The sequence below is a fragment of the Engraulis encrasicolus genome, chromosome 19 (genome assembly GCF_034702125.1).
Source record: "Engraulis encrasicolus isolate BLACKSEA-1 chromosome 19, IST_EnEncr_1.0, whole genome shotgun sequence".
In the NCBI taxonomy this organism is placed as follows: domain Eukaryota; kingdom Metazoa; phylum Chordata; class Actinopteri; order Clupeiformes; family Engraulidae; genus Engraulis; species Engraulis encrasicolus.
Genome location: NC_085875.1, coordinates 41,684,770 through 41,702,269, shown reverse-complemented (window position 1 = coordinate 41,702,269; position 17,500 = coordinate 41,684,770). Strand labels below are relative to the sequence as shown.

General features: G+C 43.1%; 1 protein-coding gene across 3 annotated transcripts in view; it reads right to left on the bottom strand.

The window, feature by feature from the left end:
- eml1 (EMAP like 1) overlaps positions 1 to 17,500 on the bottom strand; it is a 107,223-nt gene that overhangs the window by 17,558 nt on the left and 72,165 nt on the right. For 2 of the 3 annotated variants that reach the window (XM_063184457.1, XM_063184458.1), the window contains 7 exons: positions 9,191 to 9,320; positions 5,836 to 5,985; positions 3,239 to 3,308; positions 2,132 to 2,242; positions 1,467 to 1,562; positions 646 to 780; positions 193 to 292 (listed from right to left, as the gene is read on the bottom strand). In XM_063184457.1, coding sequence (XP_063040527.1) covers positions 193 to 292; positions 646 to 780; positions 1,467 to 1,562; positions 2,132 to 2,242; positions 3,239 to 3,308; positions 5,836 to 5,985; positions 9,191 to 9,320 — 792 coding nt within the window. Of the gene's footprint in view, positions 1 to 192; positions 293 to 645; positions 781 to 1,466; positions 1,563 to 2,131; positions 2,243 to 3,238; positions 3,309 to 5,835; positions 5,986 to 9,190; positions 9,321 to 14,186; positions 14,214 to 17,500 lie in introns of all 3 variants that reach the window. The other variant, XM_063184456.1, reaches the window with a different exon arrangement.

Sequence of the window (17,500 nt, the reverse complement as noted above, 5' to 3'; positions counted from 1 at the left end):
GTAATGTTTTATCACATTTTACCACATTGCAGTGTTTGTCAGTGGTTGATGCCGTTTGACTTGGTCTTGTTTTCTATATTTGTCATTAAGAACGATGACAGAGTTAAAACTACACGTCGCCTGTAATTTTACATTTTATGTACAGTACATTTTAAAGTATACTAGATTTACTAAATTGATTTGTAATGTTACCTTTTCCCCAAACAAGTATATTTCCATTGGAGTCTCCAGTTATTACGTCGCCATTTTCTGAAAACGTCACAGACAACACAAACTTGGGCTTCTCTTGTTTCTGCAAGAAACATTTTCACATTTACTTTTCAGTTTATCATCGATCATGTGCATTTTCATACAGCCTACAGCTAACGGTTTGTCTCATGGTTTAGTTAGCATACTGCAACTATTTCCTCTTGAAATTTAACATCTATCTGATCTAGATTATTGGACAAATGCAGATTGTCACAATATGAAAAATATGAAAAGACTGGAATATTTAGTTGTATAGCTAACTTGTACCACTCGTACATTAGGTTACATATACTATAACACTTGTATATTACAACAATACTATATAATATACTATATCATAATTATACTATGATACCATTGTACATGTATGTGTGTGATTCAATACACAATGCACACCTCAAAGAGTCCTTGCTTCTTGACAAGCGTCCCCCTGTCCAGTGTCCAGAAATACAGGTGGGACTTGCCACACGTCACAATGCTGTTTGCGTCCGTGGGATGGAAGTCTGCAGCAAACACAGACTCGTTGGAGCACTACGGTAGGGTGGAGAAGAGGAGAGGAAGAAAGCAAATGAAGGGGAAAGAGAAGAGTACGAGAGAAAAAAACAAACATTATTATCGCTGTAAAATATGCCACTGACACATTACAGAACACCAATCCATGAAACAGACAAATGAGCAATTATAATCCATGTGACATCCACTACTAAATAACAGTGTAATATCATTTCAACAAAATATCCTCCTACGTTGGGATGCTGGTACAGGCATTTTGTTATTCTCTACATAAACTCTCACCAGGGCCACTGACAGCTTTGGCCGGGCACAGAGCAACGTGAAAAGTAAAAGTGAAGTGAAAGCCCAACTGGGAAACTCATTGTGACACAGCACTCCACAGCACACAAGTGTTCAGTGCACACTGCACACAATGAAATTGCATGTATGCCTCACCCGTGCAAGGGGGCAGCCCCCAATGGTGCCCCAAGTACCATGCTCAGGGTACCTCAGTCATGGAGGAGGATGGGGAGAGCACTGGTTAATTACTCCCCCCACCAACCTGGCAGGTTGGGAGTCGAACCGGCAACCTTTGGGCTACAAGTCTGACGCCCTAACTGCTTACCTATGACTGCCCAAAGTAATCTGGAATCTGGGCACCCAAATCTGGCCCCACTTCTCCCTGGGCCTGGGGCGCCTCACCCCCTTTTCCTCCTTACTCTCACCTTAACCTCTGCCAGCCTCTCTTCTCTTTGCCAGTCCCACACCGACAAAACATGGTCATTGGAGTCGTCCACCACACATAACGAGCTCCCTCCGTTCTGGAAAAACACAGCGCCAAAGCATATTAAGAGGTGCCCTACAAGTTACCCAATTACAAGTTGCTGATTCACTTGAATGATTTCCAAAACATCATTTCAAGGTTGAGAAAACAAATTTCTTTAATTGTCTACATATATTCCAAAATGTAATATTACATACTTACATTACATACTTACACTGTACACAACTAACCCTGACCTTAATGTGCAGTGCAAGTACATAATGCTAAATGTTATGTACTTTAGTACACTCTACCTAATTCATGTAACAGGGAAAGTAATATATAAAGGGTGACCCAACCCACTATACAGTAAATGAACGTGCAGAGATCAAACAAGGACATGACACAGTCTGGTCTATGGGGATATATGAGTCATAAATTAGCATTACGTTTTAAGCTGCTATCTTGGCCAGGATTCCTTGGAAGACAAGATATATCTCAACGAAATCTTACCTACACAAGGTCAATGAATAAATAATATAGAGAATAATATGAAATAATGATAATATAAAAATGTGTACATGTGCCGGTAATGTAAATGTAATGCATATGTTTATTAATGCCTACCGATTTGGAGAAGGCCAGGCAGACGAGTGCTCGGTCGAAGAAGCCTGTGCCCAGTACGTGGAGGGTGTTGAGGCTCACAGAGTCCCAGATCCTCACATGAGGGGCCAGCTGCTGCCAGACAACACAGGCCATTAGACACCACACCACAGCACAGCACACCACAGCACACCACAGCATAGTACAGCATGACCTTTACAGACATCACAGCACAGCATATGTAGAACAACACAGCACAGCACAGTCCAGCACTGTATTGAAGCACAGCACAACAAAAACAGTGTGTATAGTGCAGTATAGTATACACCACAGCTTAGCACAGAACAGCTCAACACAGTAAAGCACAGCCGTACACAGCATAGTATAGCCATAGACTGGCATAGAAGGTCTATGAACACAGCACTGCAAAAAGCATCACAGCACAACACAGCCCAGCATGACCCAGAGGAAAACAGTATTTCATATGACAACAGTATTATATTTGTTTTTCAAACTTATAAACGTTAGATAGCTTAGGTAGTTTCGATTGGATTTATGATAGGCTTTACTGAACACTGTTTCATAAGGGTTTAACTTGGAAGTTTCAGACAAAAGCTTGCAGAATTCTAATTTGTTTCTCCTCAAAAAACCCCTGAGGAGGCAAAGCCTCAAATCAGCTCTTTGTTTCCGCCAGACAAAGACAAGGGAATTATAAAGATATACTGTAGGTATAATTTTCTGATTTATTTGCACAAATAAATTCAATATGAAAACAGGACACACAGCAAAAAGATATTAAAGACTAAATGCTTTGTGTGTGTGTTTTGTTGGCTTTCTGTGTGTGTTTTGTTGGCTTTCTGTGTGTGTTTTGTTGGCTTTGTGTGTGTTTTGTTGTTGACACACACACACGCACGCAAGCACGTACGTACGTACGCACACACACACACACACACACACACACACACACACACACACACACACACACACACACACACACACACACACACACACACACACACACACACACACACACACACACACACACACACACACACACACACACACACACACACACGGAGTGTCTTTAGTACTGTATGTAAGAGAGAGAGAGAGCAAGAGCAAAGCCCTTACTTTGCCATCTGTAGAGGTGCCAGCCACTTGACCTGTCGCTATGGTGATTTTATCAGGATGGACAGCCAGGCTGCAGAGAGAGAGAGAGAGAGAGAGAGAGAGAGAGAGAGAGAGAGAGAGAGAGAGAGAGAGAGAGAGAGAGACAGAGAGACAGAGAGACAGAGACAGAGACAGAGTTGATTCAACAGGTAGATCCAGTCAAATTATTTACGCTGAAGAAATTCCCACATGGAAAAATTCCACAAACAAAGTAGATACAGCACAGATACTGTACATAATTTAATCTTTCATTTGTCTATGACTATTATAAATTCATTTTAAAAACACATTCATTTAGAAAAATCGTAATCCTTTGTTCAATCGAAGTGCTTTTTATATCAGTACATAGTCATATCAACAACAAAGCAATCCAAAGAAAATTTCAATGAATTGGGTTCTGATGGACCATACAGCCTTGTATCATATTGCATTGTTAGCCTATACAACACTTTAGAAATAGATTTACTACTAGATTACAAATCCAGTATTCTCAGTCTCAAAATATTCTGACAGCAAGAGCGTTTCCCAGACATCTCACACCACCCACCCACCATTCTTCCACAGCATCTATCAATCTCACCACCCACTGCCACAGAGTGTGTGGGCTCACTGTGTCTGGATCCTCCACCAGTGTCTGCCTCTAAGTCGGCGCACCATAGGGTTATGGGGGAGATGAGAAATTGCATGAAATAACATGACATATCAGGACATAGCGGGAGGACACTCCTTTCAATGCCCACACCAAGTAGCAGACTGTCAGTCAGTACAGACTGGCTGACCGACTGACTGACTGACTGACTGATTGACACAAAGTGGATTCACTGAGCAGGTTCAAACCATCCCGATGCTATTTGCCTCTTAGATGAGAGAGCCCCTGTCCATCAGGTGATGGGTGAAGACGAGACATGACATGCCATAGTATTACCTGGCATGTTGAGACACTACTCCGCATGCATTGGCAGAGGTTAATGACCAGTGGACCGGTGAAGCAGCCATACAGATTCCCTGCACAGTATATTTTAAGTGTTAATTGAACATTTGCAGAGTTAATTTAACACCCCTGGTGTAAGCCTTACACTCTACGTGTTGAATAACACTCAAAAATGTACTGTGTGACTGGCTGGCTGAGTGATTGAGTGAGGGGAGCAGAGTGGCATGGTGCATGGTGGTCGTTGGGTCAAGATAAGGCAAGGCAATCACCAAGCCCACACATGCCGCACGGGCTGCCCATTAATGGAGCACCTCATTATGGCTGAGGTCGCCAGTGCTCGCCCCGGCACTACCACAGATAATTACCTGTCTAGAGGGCGGCACGGCTGCCACTGAGAGAGGGGAAACAGAGAGAGAGAGGCAGTGGGGTGGGGTGGAGTGGGGTGCAGTGCTCTACTCCTATCTATAGTCTCATTAGATCGGTTTAGGTTGAATGTTTATATTGTATTGTATAATGTATATATTTATGTTTATATGTGGGAATAAAGTGGTGGTTGTGGTGTGTGCGTGTTTGTGTTTGTGTGTGTGTGTGTGTGTGTGTGTGTGTGTGTGTGTGTGTGTGTGTGTGTGTGTGTGTGTGTGTGTGTGTGTGTGTGTGTGTGTGTGTGTGTGTGTGTGTGTGTGTGTGTGTGTGTGTGTGCGTGTGTGTCTTTGCATGTGCGCGTGCGTGCGTGCTTTATGCATGTCTAAATATTGAAAGAGTGAGTGCGGCGCTATGTTCAAATTATTGCAGAATGTGTCATACCAATAAATACAATGATGCACTTGCAGTAAGTGGAAGATGTATACCGGTAATCATCAAACCCCATGCTGCTCTCGCTTCCTCAATTCCTTTTGTTTTCCCTTCACATGTTAGTCTCATTTGTATACATGGCCTTCACCATGTCACTGTCGGAGAGGGTATGACTCATTGCACTGGACTGGACAGACTTCCAACCTAGTGTTTATTTATCATACTGCTCATACATATTGTATTAGCATTAAACCAGGCATTGGATAAAACGTAGTTATTCTTCACACTATTGCGCCTCATACATATTGCATATTAGCATTAAACAAGAGTTACAATCTGACAGTAATACAGAGTGGTGGACATCTGCTATATCAGTATTCGACACGCAGGCAGGCACACAGGCACGTAACATGCACACACTTAACCTGTTTTTTGTAAAAAAAAAAAATATATATATATATATTTTTTTAAAACTCTTTCTAAATCTGCACATGTATCTGGTATCTGGCACATGGTCCAGGTGATTTAGTGCAGTGTGCCACCCTGAGCAAGCTTTATTTTTTTACTGATCATGTAAATCAAATCCATCCCACGATACCTTGTAGACACAAAGGCACGGGTATGGGGCAGTGTGCTAATATGCCGTACATGGGGATACAAGTTGGAGTCATGGTCCATCCCTACCCCCATGTCTCCCAACCATTTCCTGACCTGAAATTATACCATTGATCTGCATCTGTAGCAAAAGTTCATACACAAATGTAGCTGAATCCAAATAAAGTGAGACCACATCAAAGGGCCATAAGCTGTTTGTCCATTCGTTCATTCTTCTCACCACTTGATGTCGTCTGTGTGTCCGGTGTAGTGCCTCTGCAGCTGCTCGTCCACGTTGTAGAGCACCACCACCGAGGCGATGAAGTAGACCGTCTCCCCCGTGGGCAGCAGGTACAGGTTGGAGCGGCAGTCGCGGCCCCGGTAGCCATATCTGAGGCGCCGCAGTCAAGAGCCAAAAAACCAAGTGCCAAGCACCAAGCATCAAGTTAACCCAGTAAGACATGTCCCCTGTTATAAATTAGCTGTTACCAGAATTGCAATGACATTCCAATACATTACCGAAGGCCCTGTGTACTGTCATAGTGGTGTAGTACTGTGTTAGTAAAGGTTTTTCAGTGACTATTACAGCATTCCACGATGACTTAAAATCATGCTACAGTAAATCTGATCTACCTGTCTCAGCCACTCATCATCCTGTAACTGGGCGATAAGTACTTGTGAACTTGTTGCCCTTGTAAATACAGTAAAATAGAGCAGCTGAGTATAATAGACATCACTCTTTAGTCATTTTTCAATGAGTAACTGAAGTGAAGGGATGGTTGGTTTTCAGTCTTATCCATCTCACAGGTGACTAGCAAGTCTAATTTTGTGCTGAAGCATTCAATCGATTTGCTACCATTGAGACATTAAGAGGATTTGTAGTTAAATAGTAAAAACATCTCCAGAAAATAACTTCTTTACAAACTACCCTACCTAACCACCAAACTAACAACTATATTGTGGCCGTTGCATAGAAATATTCCATGGGATTTGCTTTGCTTTTATAAGACCCAAAAATATCGGCGGCAAACTGTTGTTGTGTTGATTGGCATTGATTGGCATTCAAGCCTACCCAGGTAGCAAGCAGACGTTGGGCCAACGTTGGCTTTAAGTCGTTTGGGGTGGGGGCGATGTAGCCAACCACATATGACGTTGGCCCGACGTATGCCTGCTACCTGGGTATCTGTTACTGCATCTCAACCAGACTTTTTAACCAGGACAGGGCAACAATCACCACGACAACCTTAAGGAAGGCCATTTCCAGAGCTGATTTCATTAGCCGTCATTATTGTGCGATTTGCTTCACTTTGCAGATAAATATTGTCTCTCACACAGCCTGTCCTTCCCAGACCAAACACCCTCAATTGAATCGTGACATCATGAATGGTAATGATGTCATTGAAATCTAATGGAAAGTTTTCAGTTTTCACTCTAGCATTATGCTTGCTAGTTCCACGTAGGCCGCCTATATAGATTTAGGGTTGCTCTAGGCTAAAATGTTATAAGGCTAAATTTTATTCCTCAGTTCTCGCTTACTGGCAGGAATTTCCAGGGAAGTGGCAGCGAAACTCCTTTTCATCGTTCTATTACCGTACTTTACACAGTTGGTAGCAGTTTCATCATAAAAAAAGACTTTTTGTGCTGGAGTTCGAGACACTCTGAGCCACAGTTCAGAAACCCTTTGAGCTGTAAAGTTTGACCTTCCTGCCTCCCCCAGACTGTCACATCATTATTATGTCTGTCTGCCTTCTTCCTGCATTCCCCTACTCTTCCGTGTCTCTGTTCTCCACTTATGATCCGCCTCCGCGGCTACTGTGAGAGGTCAAGGGTCATGAGAGTTTTTTATTCCATTTCGCCTCTTCTTCTTCCTCACATCCAGTCCCATCATCCTTTCAAGATGCCCCTGAGATGCTCTTCCTGGCTGTACACCGAGAGTCTAATAATGAAAGTAACAAAAACTTCTCGGCCTCCTCACCTTAGCACTTGAGCCAAACTCTCTCTCTCTTTCTCTTTGTCTCTCTCTCTCTAACACACACACACACACACACACACACACACACACACACACACACACACACACACACACACACACACACACACACACACACACACACACACACACACACACATGCACACACGCACACGCATGAACGCACACTCACACACTTGTGCGCACACACACTTGTGCAAACACACTCACATTCTCTTATTCTGTTTCAGTCTCTGATTCTCTCTGTCCCTTTCTTAACACTCATCCACACACACACACACACACACACACACACACACACACACACACACACACACACACACACACACACACACACACACACACACACACACACACACACACACACACACACACACACACAAACACTGATGTGATTTAATCACTATTTTCACGTTTTATCACTGCAATCTCCACCCCCACTTCTTCCTCACATCAAATTTTCCCATCGTCCTTTGAAAAACCCGGAAGGAATTTGGGCCATTGGCTCTCATGTTCATGCTCTGTCCAGATGAGATGAGCAGGAGAGGTGGTGCTGCGGTGGAATCCATGCATGGAGAACAGGATTGGCAATGTTGCTGCTCAATCATGGCCTCCCTGTACCCTCGGCCTCTGTGAGTTGGATATATTATACATCATCTGGACTTCAATGATACACAGAGTAGGAGGAGGATTGAGGAGATGAGGAGGAAGGTGGAGGGGGTTGGAGAAGGAGGATGGCAGGCAAGATGAAGGAGGGAAGGAAGGTGGGGATGATGATGGGGGAGAAGAGTGGAGACAGGAGGCGCAAAATGATGTAGCGAATCCCTTGAGGATGCGTGATCAACCTTCAAACTCTGAAGGGCAGAGACATAGAATATGTTCAAGTGTTCAGTGTTGTCTCTCTACCGCTTCACTGGATTTTAATGCACATACAGAATGCTAATACACAATTCCAATGCACATCTGCCAGGGTCAAAGTCTTTGCACACATGAGACTTGGCCATTAAAGTTGATGCTTATTGAGATTCTGATAAGGTGAGTAAACATTGAAGCATTGATTTTTCTCAAGGTTGGTTAGATACTTTTAAGTTTATAAACTATAGTACTGGAAACTTAACTTTGAATAATGTGCCACTGAACCTGTCAAAGGACCATGTAGAACACTGGGGATAAAAATTCAATCCAGAGGTCACACAAGGAATTTGATTTTGATTTACAGAATGTCTGGGAGCAGACGAAAAGAGGAAATAAACAGTAGTACTCATAATAATACTTATCATGATCATCGTCATCATCATCGTCATCATCATCATCATCATCATCATCATCATCATCATCATCATCATCATCATCATCTCCTTCTTCTTCTTCAGTTCATATGCATGCCTTATCCAACTCCTTCCCGTTCGTTCACCCCATGCTCTTTTCTTTTTAATTCAATTTCATTTTAATATCGTGACAGCTAGACTAATACCTTGTTACAGTATTTTGAGATCATGTTCATTGTGATGCACTCTAATAAATTTAATTGAACTGAATAATCATCAAAATAAACAGTTCTTTCAGAGACACATACAGACTTCATAATAATAATATAAAAGGATACACCCAGTCCAGCTTGAGTTTCCTGGGGGGCAGCTCAGACTTGGCCTCCAGGGAGTAGGCGTCCACCTGGTCCTTGGGCATGTACATGGTGATGGGCCGGCCCTTCAAATACATTTTCACATACCCTTCCTCTACAAAACAGGCAAGGCAACACACACACACACATATGGGCTTTACAGGCTGCACTGCCTGACTTGCAAATGATGTGTGGACTAAGTCAGTAGGTGTGACCGCATGAGGCTAGCAGCTGCTGGTGGAGTGCTGTTATTATAATTGATGTGAGGCAAAAGAGAAGGGGACAGGAGAAGTATTGGGAGAGAGAGAGAGGGAGAGAGAGAGAGAGAGAGAGAGAGAGAGAGAGAGAGAGAGAGAGAGAGAGAGAGAGAGAGAGAGAGAGAGAGAGAGAGAGAGAGAGAGAGAGAGAGAGGCAATGAGAATGAAAATGAGAATGAGAATAAGAGAGTGAAAGAAAGAGAGAGATGATAACAGGAAAAGGGGCATGACAGAATGGCAGAGGTGTGAAGGCCAAGGGGTGAGTGGATGATTAAACTGAGCAGGTGACAAGAGGAGGATGAAAATAATTAGTCTTCTGATCTGATCCATCTGATGATCTCTGGGTTCATGCTTTCAAATTAAAGTTAGTGTGTTGAGAGTGAGTGAAGGGAAGAACAAAAATGAAAGCAAAGCCATTGTGGAGCTCACAGCCCTGTCTGATTCTGCGTTTATTAGGCATCTGACAGACATACATTCGAGTGAGTACGAGGATGACAGACAGGACAGAACATAACACAGCAAGAATGTTATGATGTTAGCTTGGCTGCAGATTGTATCGGTGATATGGAAAGAGGCAAAACAGAAAAAAGACGATGTTATGTGTACATAAAGATGAGGAGAGGGAAAAGCAGTTACAGACATAAAAACAATAGGGCTTCGCACCGAGAGGGCGAAGGGCCCCTACAAAAAGAAAAAGGGCACATAAAACAATTGAATAAAACCAAAAGGTGGGATGAAGAATGTACTGTATGTTTCACCTTAACACATACAGTATTCTGTGTCTCAAATGGCGGACTTGTGCCAGTATGCTGACGTTTAGCGCATAGTGTACACAGTGCATAGACACAGTGCAAAGAGTCAACAAAAAGTTTGGAATGTTGGGCCCTTACTGGGAGTGACAGACTAGCAAAATATCATCTGTTTGCATTACACTACATCTCGTACTTGTATTTACATTTCCTTCATCCCAAATGGCATATCCTTGGATTGAGATGAAGAGGTTGGTCTTCTCATTAGCATTACTGACAGATAATAAAACTGTTAACGAAACTATTCCGTTACATAAACAACATGACGGCCGTTTAGTGTGCACAGTGACCATCGTTCACGTTCTGCGTTTTTGATCAATGTTAGGTCAACACTTTTGGTGCACTGAATTTTAACTACATTTTCAGTGTAAGCGCCCTACGGACTGAAACATAGTGCCCGAAATGCATAGGTGCGCCATTTGAGACACACCAAAAGACTTACAGAAAGAAAGACAGACAACAAAAAATATACACTTATGGAGAAACAAATAAAATAAAAAAACAGGCTAGTCTCATGGTAAGAACTTTCCTTCAACAAAGTTTTGCAACAGGCGCTTAAAAATTTACCTCAAAGCACATATTTTGAGGGATAATAACAGCCAAAAGGTCCACAAGAGTCACTGAAGAGAGAATGGTGTAACTAGCAAATGAGTAAATGAGTACAGACAATCTTTCAGACATCTTAACTGCTGTCATCATCGAGGCTTGTTGACATCGATATTAGAGTGACAGACTCCGAGTTTGAAGGCCAAAATTTGTCAAAATATTGTGTGTATGTGGGTCAGACATGTTTTTTTGGGGCTCAGACCTCAGGTAGCGCAACTAATTCCCATAAATTAATTAGTAATTGGTGGTTGATATGCTTCTTAGATAGTTCACTGAAAACAAACAAACAAAAAATCCATACAATATTGGCAATGGCTGCCATTGCGCTGCCCTGATGTATGGTCAAACAGGAAATAGGGACATTGTTTTACTAGTGCTACAGTTTACCAATCTCTCTCTTTACAGGGTTTTGTCATGAATGGGGTTATATATTGACTCCTCAGAAAACGTGCAAGGAGGTATGATTAGGCAACACTGTAAAATCGCTCTTCCAATGAGACTAGGTAGCAGCCAAAACACAAAAAAAAACAAAAGAACAAAACAAAGAATAAAATAAAATAAAACATGTTCTCCACAGACTGCATTTAACTCCTACAAACATGAACGTAAACTAATACTGTAGTACACCACATACGGTACTTAGTAACAGATCTGAAAGTACTGGCTGGGGGACTTGATGGGACTCCTGTAGGAGGGGGTGTCTAGGGGCGAGTATGTGGGCTGACTGGGACACTTGCGGAGAGGCAGGCTGAACGGGGGAAGCTTCTTGGCTCCCAGCTTTGCCGCCTTATCGGCCTGCGAGCTCTTGGCTTTCTCTGGCGTAGCGTAAGTAGAGCGCGAGGAGACAGTGGCGGCAGCAGTGGCTGACACCTTGGGCTTCTCGGTGGATCCGGTCTTATTGGACGGTCCAAGATAGAGCTGCACGGTTACTATGATGGTGAAAAGCGGTTGAGGTTCAAATTTGGGTGGGAGTGGGAAATGAGAAGAGAGAAGGGGCAAGGGGGGGGGGGGTTCAAAATTGGATGTTGGAAGGGGTGGTAGAAATTGGTCAGATCTCATTTGTCGTTGAATTATGCTGCATTCACTGTATGTAGGCCTATTTCAATGCCACCACAACGATCACAATACAGAGGATTGGCATGGGGCTGTCTATGTACTACAGCTCAACTGAACTGAGTTTGGGCAAGGGAATGTGGAATTTTGGGTATGTATTTGGGTATTTGGGTATGTTGTAACCACCACACAAAGCAGTAGCATCAAAGCAGTAACTTTTATAATATGGGTGTACAATTATGGATAAGGCCTAAGGGTTTTGATCCAGTTGGACCAGCCACCACAATGATCAAAATACAGAGGATTGGCATGGGATTGTCTACCTACCAGAGCTCGAAAGGATTGAAGGAGTTTGGGCAAAGAAAGGAAACCTGGGATTTTGGTTTGGTTTGTATGGTGTGTTCTAACCACACAAAGCAGTAGTGTCAAAGCAGTGACTTTCATAATATGGGCCCAATATTATAGGTAACGCTTAAGGGTTTTGATCCAGTTTGACAACTTTTCGATCCAGCTAGGTTGGAGCAATTCCGGTTAGTCATCTGCAAAATCACCTCTCAATTATCTGCGATTATACCATGACACATTGACAAAAATAGACAATTTAGGTTCACTCATTGTGCAAACTCAAGCCATTCAAATGCCAGGCTGTGAAAACTCGGCAGTAAAGCACATGCTAAAGAGACTGGGAAAGCTAGCAAGCCAGATGTACAGTTTAACAACAAACGACAAATCGCTGCTAAGCCTGTGTGCAAACAAATGTTTGGCATTTGAGCTGCTCTGACTCTGGAAGTCAACAGCTCCCAGTTGTCTGAGGGAAAATGCCAAGAGTAGGCAAGAGTTCCCATGGTGACAGAGAGAGAAAGAGAGAGAGAAAGAAAGAGAGAGAGAGAGAGAGAGAGAGAGAGAGAGAGAGAGAGAGAGAGAGAGAGAGAGAGAGAGAGAGAGAGAGAGAAAGAAAGAGAGAGAGAGAAAGAAAGAGAGAGAGAGAGAGAGGGGGGAAAACAGTAAAACGAGAGATGAAAAAAGTAATGAGAGAAAAACAAAGAGAGAAGCAGACAGAGTGATACAAAAACTGGGAATAGAGTATAGAGAGAGAGAGAGAGAGAGAGAGAGAGAGAGAGAGATGTGAAAGGGAGACAGAGAAATGGGTAAAATAGAGAAAGAAAGAGAGAATAGAGAAAAACAGAAAGTGGCACAGGCTACAGTAAGCACTGTGAGGGTGGTGAGCGAGCACAAACACTCGTCTGTGAAGAAGGTGGCTATCACTCACACTGGTTAAAGAGCAGAGTGGGGCAGTTCTCACAGCAAGTCACTGCAAATCACCCCAGGCAGGGGGCAGTGGCGTCTGGTGGTGGGTGTATACAGTAGCTAGGTGGGCAGCAAAGGAGCACGGAGACACGAGGGGAGGGAAGAGGGAGGGATTAGGGGAGACACAGTATGTGCTCGTTAGTCTACAGCACACTCTTTGTGTTTGTTTTTTTTATTGCTGTTGTGGGGTGCATGGACAGGCTTTGCTATCGCTACAGTACCACACCACACACATCAAGCCAAAACCCCTTCCCCCGCTTGAGGACCACCTCTTCCCTGAAGACACCACCTCATCTCAGCATCTCACTGGGCCACGCTAAAGGCCAAAGGCAAGTGAGCAGTTGTGTGTGTAGAGTCAGGAAATAAGAAGACACTGCGCTCTTCCTTTTTGGTGCATCTAAATTTTGTAGTTTTGGTGCACAATTAGTTTTTGCGCCGAGGAAGGTCTTTTGGATACAAGAGCCTTCATCAGCGTAGTGTAAAAAAGTTAAAAAAGAAAAAAGAAAAGAAAAACCTGAGTTATTACCTGAGTCATACCATGGTGGATAACACCAGTGCTGGCCGAGGCACAGCAGCTTGTTAAATAATAATAAATGTGTCCGTTGTGCTTTGCATTGGCGACTCGTTGTCTGGCTGACTCATGCAGGAGAAGTCAGAAGTCAGACTTTCCACCATTATGAAGCCACCACAAATCTTTGTCTCCCAATTGTTTTATTAAAAAATACAAGACTTCAAATTCTGTACCTTGGGTCCCTTTTCATGACAGCAAAACTTTGCACCGGTTGCAGTTCCATGACTTTTACTGCAGTCTTTGTGTAATGGTGCACAATTAAACAAGAATACTGCAAGAGATTTATGACTGTGTCGTTTGGCCTTAGAGTACCCAGATACTGAGTTGGTGTGATCGAGTCAGGGTACAGGTGGGGGGGTCCAGGGAGCTGGGCCTACCTTTGCAGTGGGTCACACGTCGCATCCCTTTGCGAGTGTACAGACAAACAACAAAGACAAAATCATATGAGAATGTGAAAGAGAGGAAAAATTAACAGAAATGAAACAAAGATACAGGGGGAATGAAGGAAAAAGAGACAAAAAAGATAACGACAGAAACAAGAGGCAAAAAAACAGCAAAAGAGAAGAAAGAGATAGATAGACAGCCAGCCAGAAAGTCCACTCTGCTGTTGATCATTAAGGGCACGTAATCAACCATGCTCAACCATAATTACTACTCTACAACCACCCACCCAATCTCCATCAGCCCTGTCCAGAGGGCAGATGCAGCAGGGGGGGGGGTAAGAGGAGGAGGAGGAGGAGGAGGAACAGAGCAGCAGTGGTTGTCTACATGTAGCCCTGAGCTACAACCAGTCCTCCAAATTACCAGACCTTACCTCCAGTCTAATTTTGCGTGCGGCTAATTCACTTAACTGAGAGGGGGGAAAAGATGGCATCGCACCAATCATTTCAATTAATCAGCGGCACAGCGTGATGATCATTAACTCTGGGAGGAACCTGGAGGTGCTGAAACTCCTCCGTACTGCACAGCTCATTCTGCAGTGTTAATTCAACACCTGAGGTCTAATACCACACCTACGAGTGTTGAGTCTTTAAGTGTTGGATTAACACAGAAATATACTGTGCGTCTTGCTGATCGGGTAGAGTTCTCTTCTTCACTTCTCAGGAGGGTTAGCTTTGCTTATGCTAAGCTCCTCTTAGCCCTCTCTGATATGCTAGCCTGGGGAGATGTGCAGTTTCAGACTTGCTAAGTCAGTTCAGAGTTCTTTCTTTCTTCTTCTTTTCCCTCCATTTTTTGTAGTGTATCACAGCCTCATTAGGTTGCTGTCTGACCACTTAGGGGACGGTACATGCGGTACCAGACTCTGCAAATTGGAAACACTTATTTTAATTAGGCTATTAACCAAACTTGTCAGCCCGGAAGGTGCAGATTTACTGCAGTCTGAATAATAATGATGCAATTTGTTCAGTGATTCCTGAAATGTCTTATTACATAGATAATTAAACATAATGTAATAATCTAATCAAGGTTATTAGCAAGGTGTTACACATGCAGTACACTTCATAGACTATTTTGAGCATTTGAAGCCAAATATTAAGCCTTCAACGAATATAAGTTGTTTCTCTACTTTGCTCTTCTGTAGTCTACTCCTGATGAGTTACGAGTTTACGAAGCTTATTTGTTGTGTAGCATTACATTAAATTGCATGCTGGGCATCAGTCTCTGCAGTAGCACTTATCAGAAGTTGGCACCAGTTTGCTTATCATAGCAAAAGTTCTGTTTGCGAAAGTCTATTGGGGAGCAGAGATATGGGCTGGCACACTTAAAGAGCGTGCATAGCCTTCAGCCAACTACAGTAGCAAGTCCAGCCATGACTTTACATGGCTCCTGATTTATTTCATCAACAGTTTAAGCCTTATGAGGACTGGGCTTCAGCTGGCTCCTCATTAATGGTTTATGGTAGGTACTGATGCCATCATTGCAAATACAGTATGCTTATATTAATCTGTAATGCATATTTTAGAGGCCCTTGTGTACTGTTCCCTTTTAATATTGTATAATTATGCAATTCAGTATTAACGCAGGTCTAAATTAATAAATGAAGGGTTTATTTGGAAAACGGTGTATCTCCATTTTGTAGAATGTTGGGGAATTTTTGTATTGGGCATTCCATTGAATTGCATTGCAAAATGCATTTTATATAGGTTAAAAAAGTATGTTCTCAAAATATTTGAATGGTAGTAATTCACACATAGGTGATAGGACCTCTGAACAGTCATTTCCAATCATAAAATGCAAAAGTCAAAAAATGGAGATACACCGTTTTGCAAATAAACCCTTCAAATACTGTACTGTACATAGGTTTCAATAATATTGTACATCAGATACAAAAATGGCAAATACATAGCGAAATTTAAAATCCTTCCAAGAAGTGTGTGCATGTGCGTGTGCGTGTGCATGCGTACCGTACGTGTGTGTGCGTGTGTGTGTCTGTCTGTGTCTGTGTGTGTGTGTTTAACATAATGCTTTTAAGAATAGTCACTTTCTGATTCGGTGTAGCCAGAGAGACTCCTAGAACCTCTGGTGTAGCATTATTTGTCAGTCCCTGACATGCACTGATGTGATATATATTGGTTTTGTGTCTGGCATCAATAATAAATACGAAAAAAAAAAACCCCATCAAAACTCTGAACATAAATCTATTTTCCTTCCAGAAAATAATGAGGCCGGATTTCATGTTGGTGGGTCAAACACCTTTTAGCATACAGCACACTGGGGAAATAACATTCATGCAATATTCATGCACATATTCAACCCGCCACTGTGAGAAGTCAGTCCCTCTGTTTTAATCCCTCTGTTTGGCATTAATAGCTGCCAGATCCTGGCCGTCCTCTGTGGCATGTTAATTGCTGCTGCAGGGCAGCTGAACCGATCAGGCCGCGTTTTTCAACAGGCCGCGTCTGTTGAATTTATTATTTGATTTTTAATCGGACTCCATCATTCACGACAACCTGCCTGCAAGAATCCCTTACGGTACCGTACGTCTCCAACAGGACACACGGAGATGACTGATTATATAGACAGGCACGGGAGTTAACTACAGCCAGAGGGGGACCGCGTGTGAAAGTACACACACACACACACACACACACTCTCTCTCACAGTCCTTCACTCTCTCTCACAGTCCTTCACTCTCTCTCTCTCTGTCTCTTTCACACACACACAAGTGAGAGAGCTCATATACACTCGACAGTAGTAGTATTGCACTCACACGCACACGCACGCAGACGCACGCACGCACGCACGCACGCACGCACGCACGCACGCACGCACGCACGCACGCACGCACGCACGCACGCACACACGCACACACACACACACACGCACACGAGGGAGAGAGCTCATACACACATACACACACACCAGTTAGCAGTATATCAGTCAATACTGTCTGATTCCTCTAAACGCAAATCAATACAGTAACATGTTTCCCTTCTGGGAGCGGATCACACAAACTGTTAATTAGAGTGGAGAAGATGGCTGATGATAAAAGAGGCTAACAGAGATGGGATGAGAACAGAGAAAAGGAAGAAGAAGAGAACAAGGGCATGATGAGAAATGATGGATGAGTTAAATGAGGAAGGTGAGTTGGATGGAGATGAAGGGTTCATGGGGTCGTTGGCTAGTGCTGTGAGATGTAATAACAAGCATGTAAACAGTGCAATTTGCATTCATTCAACACTCTGTTCAT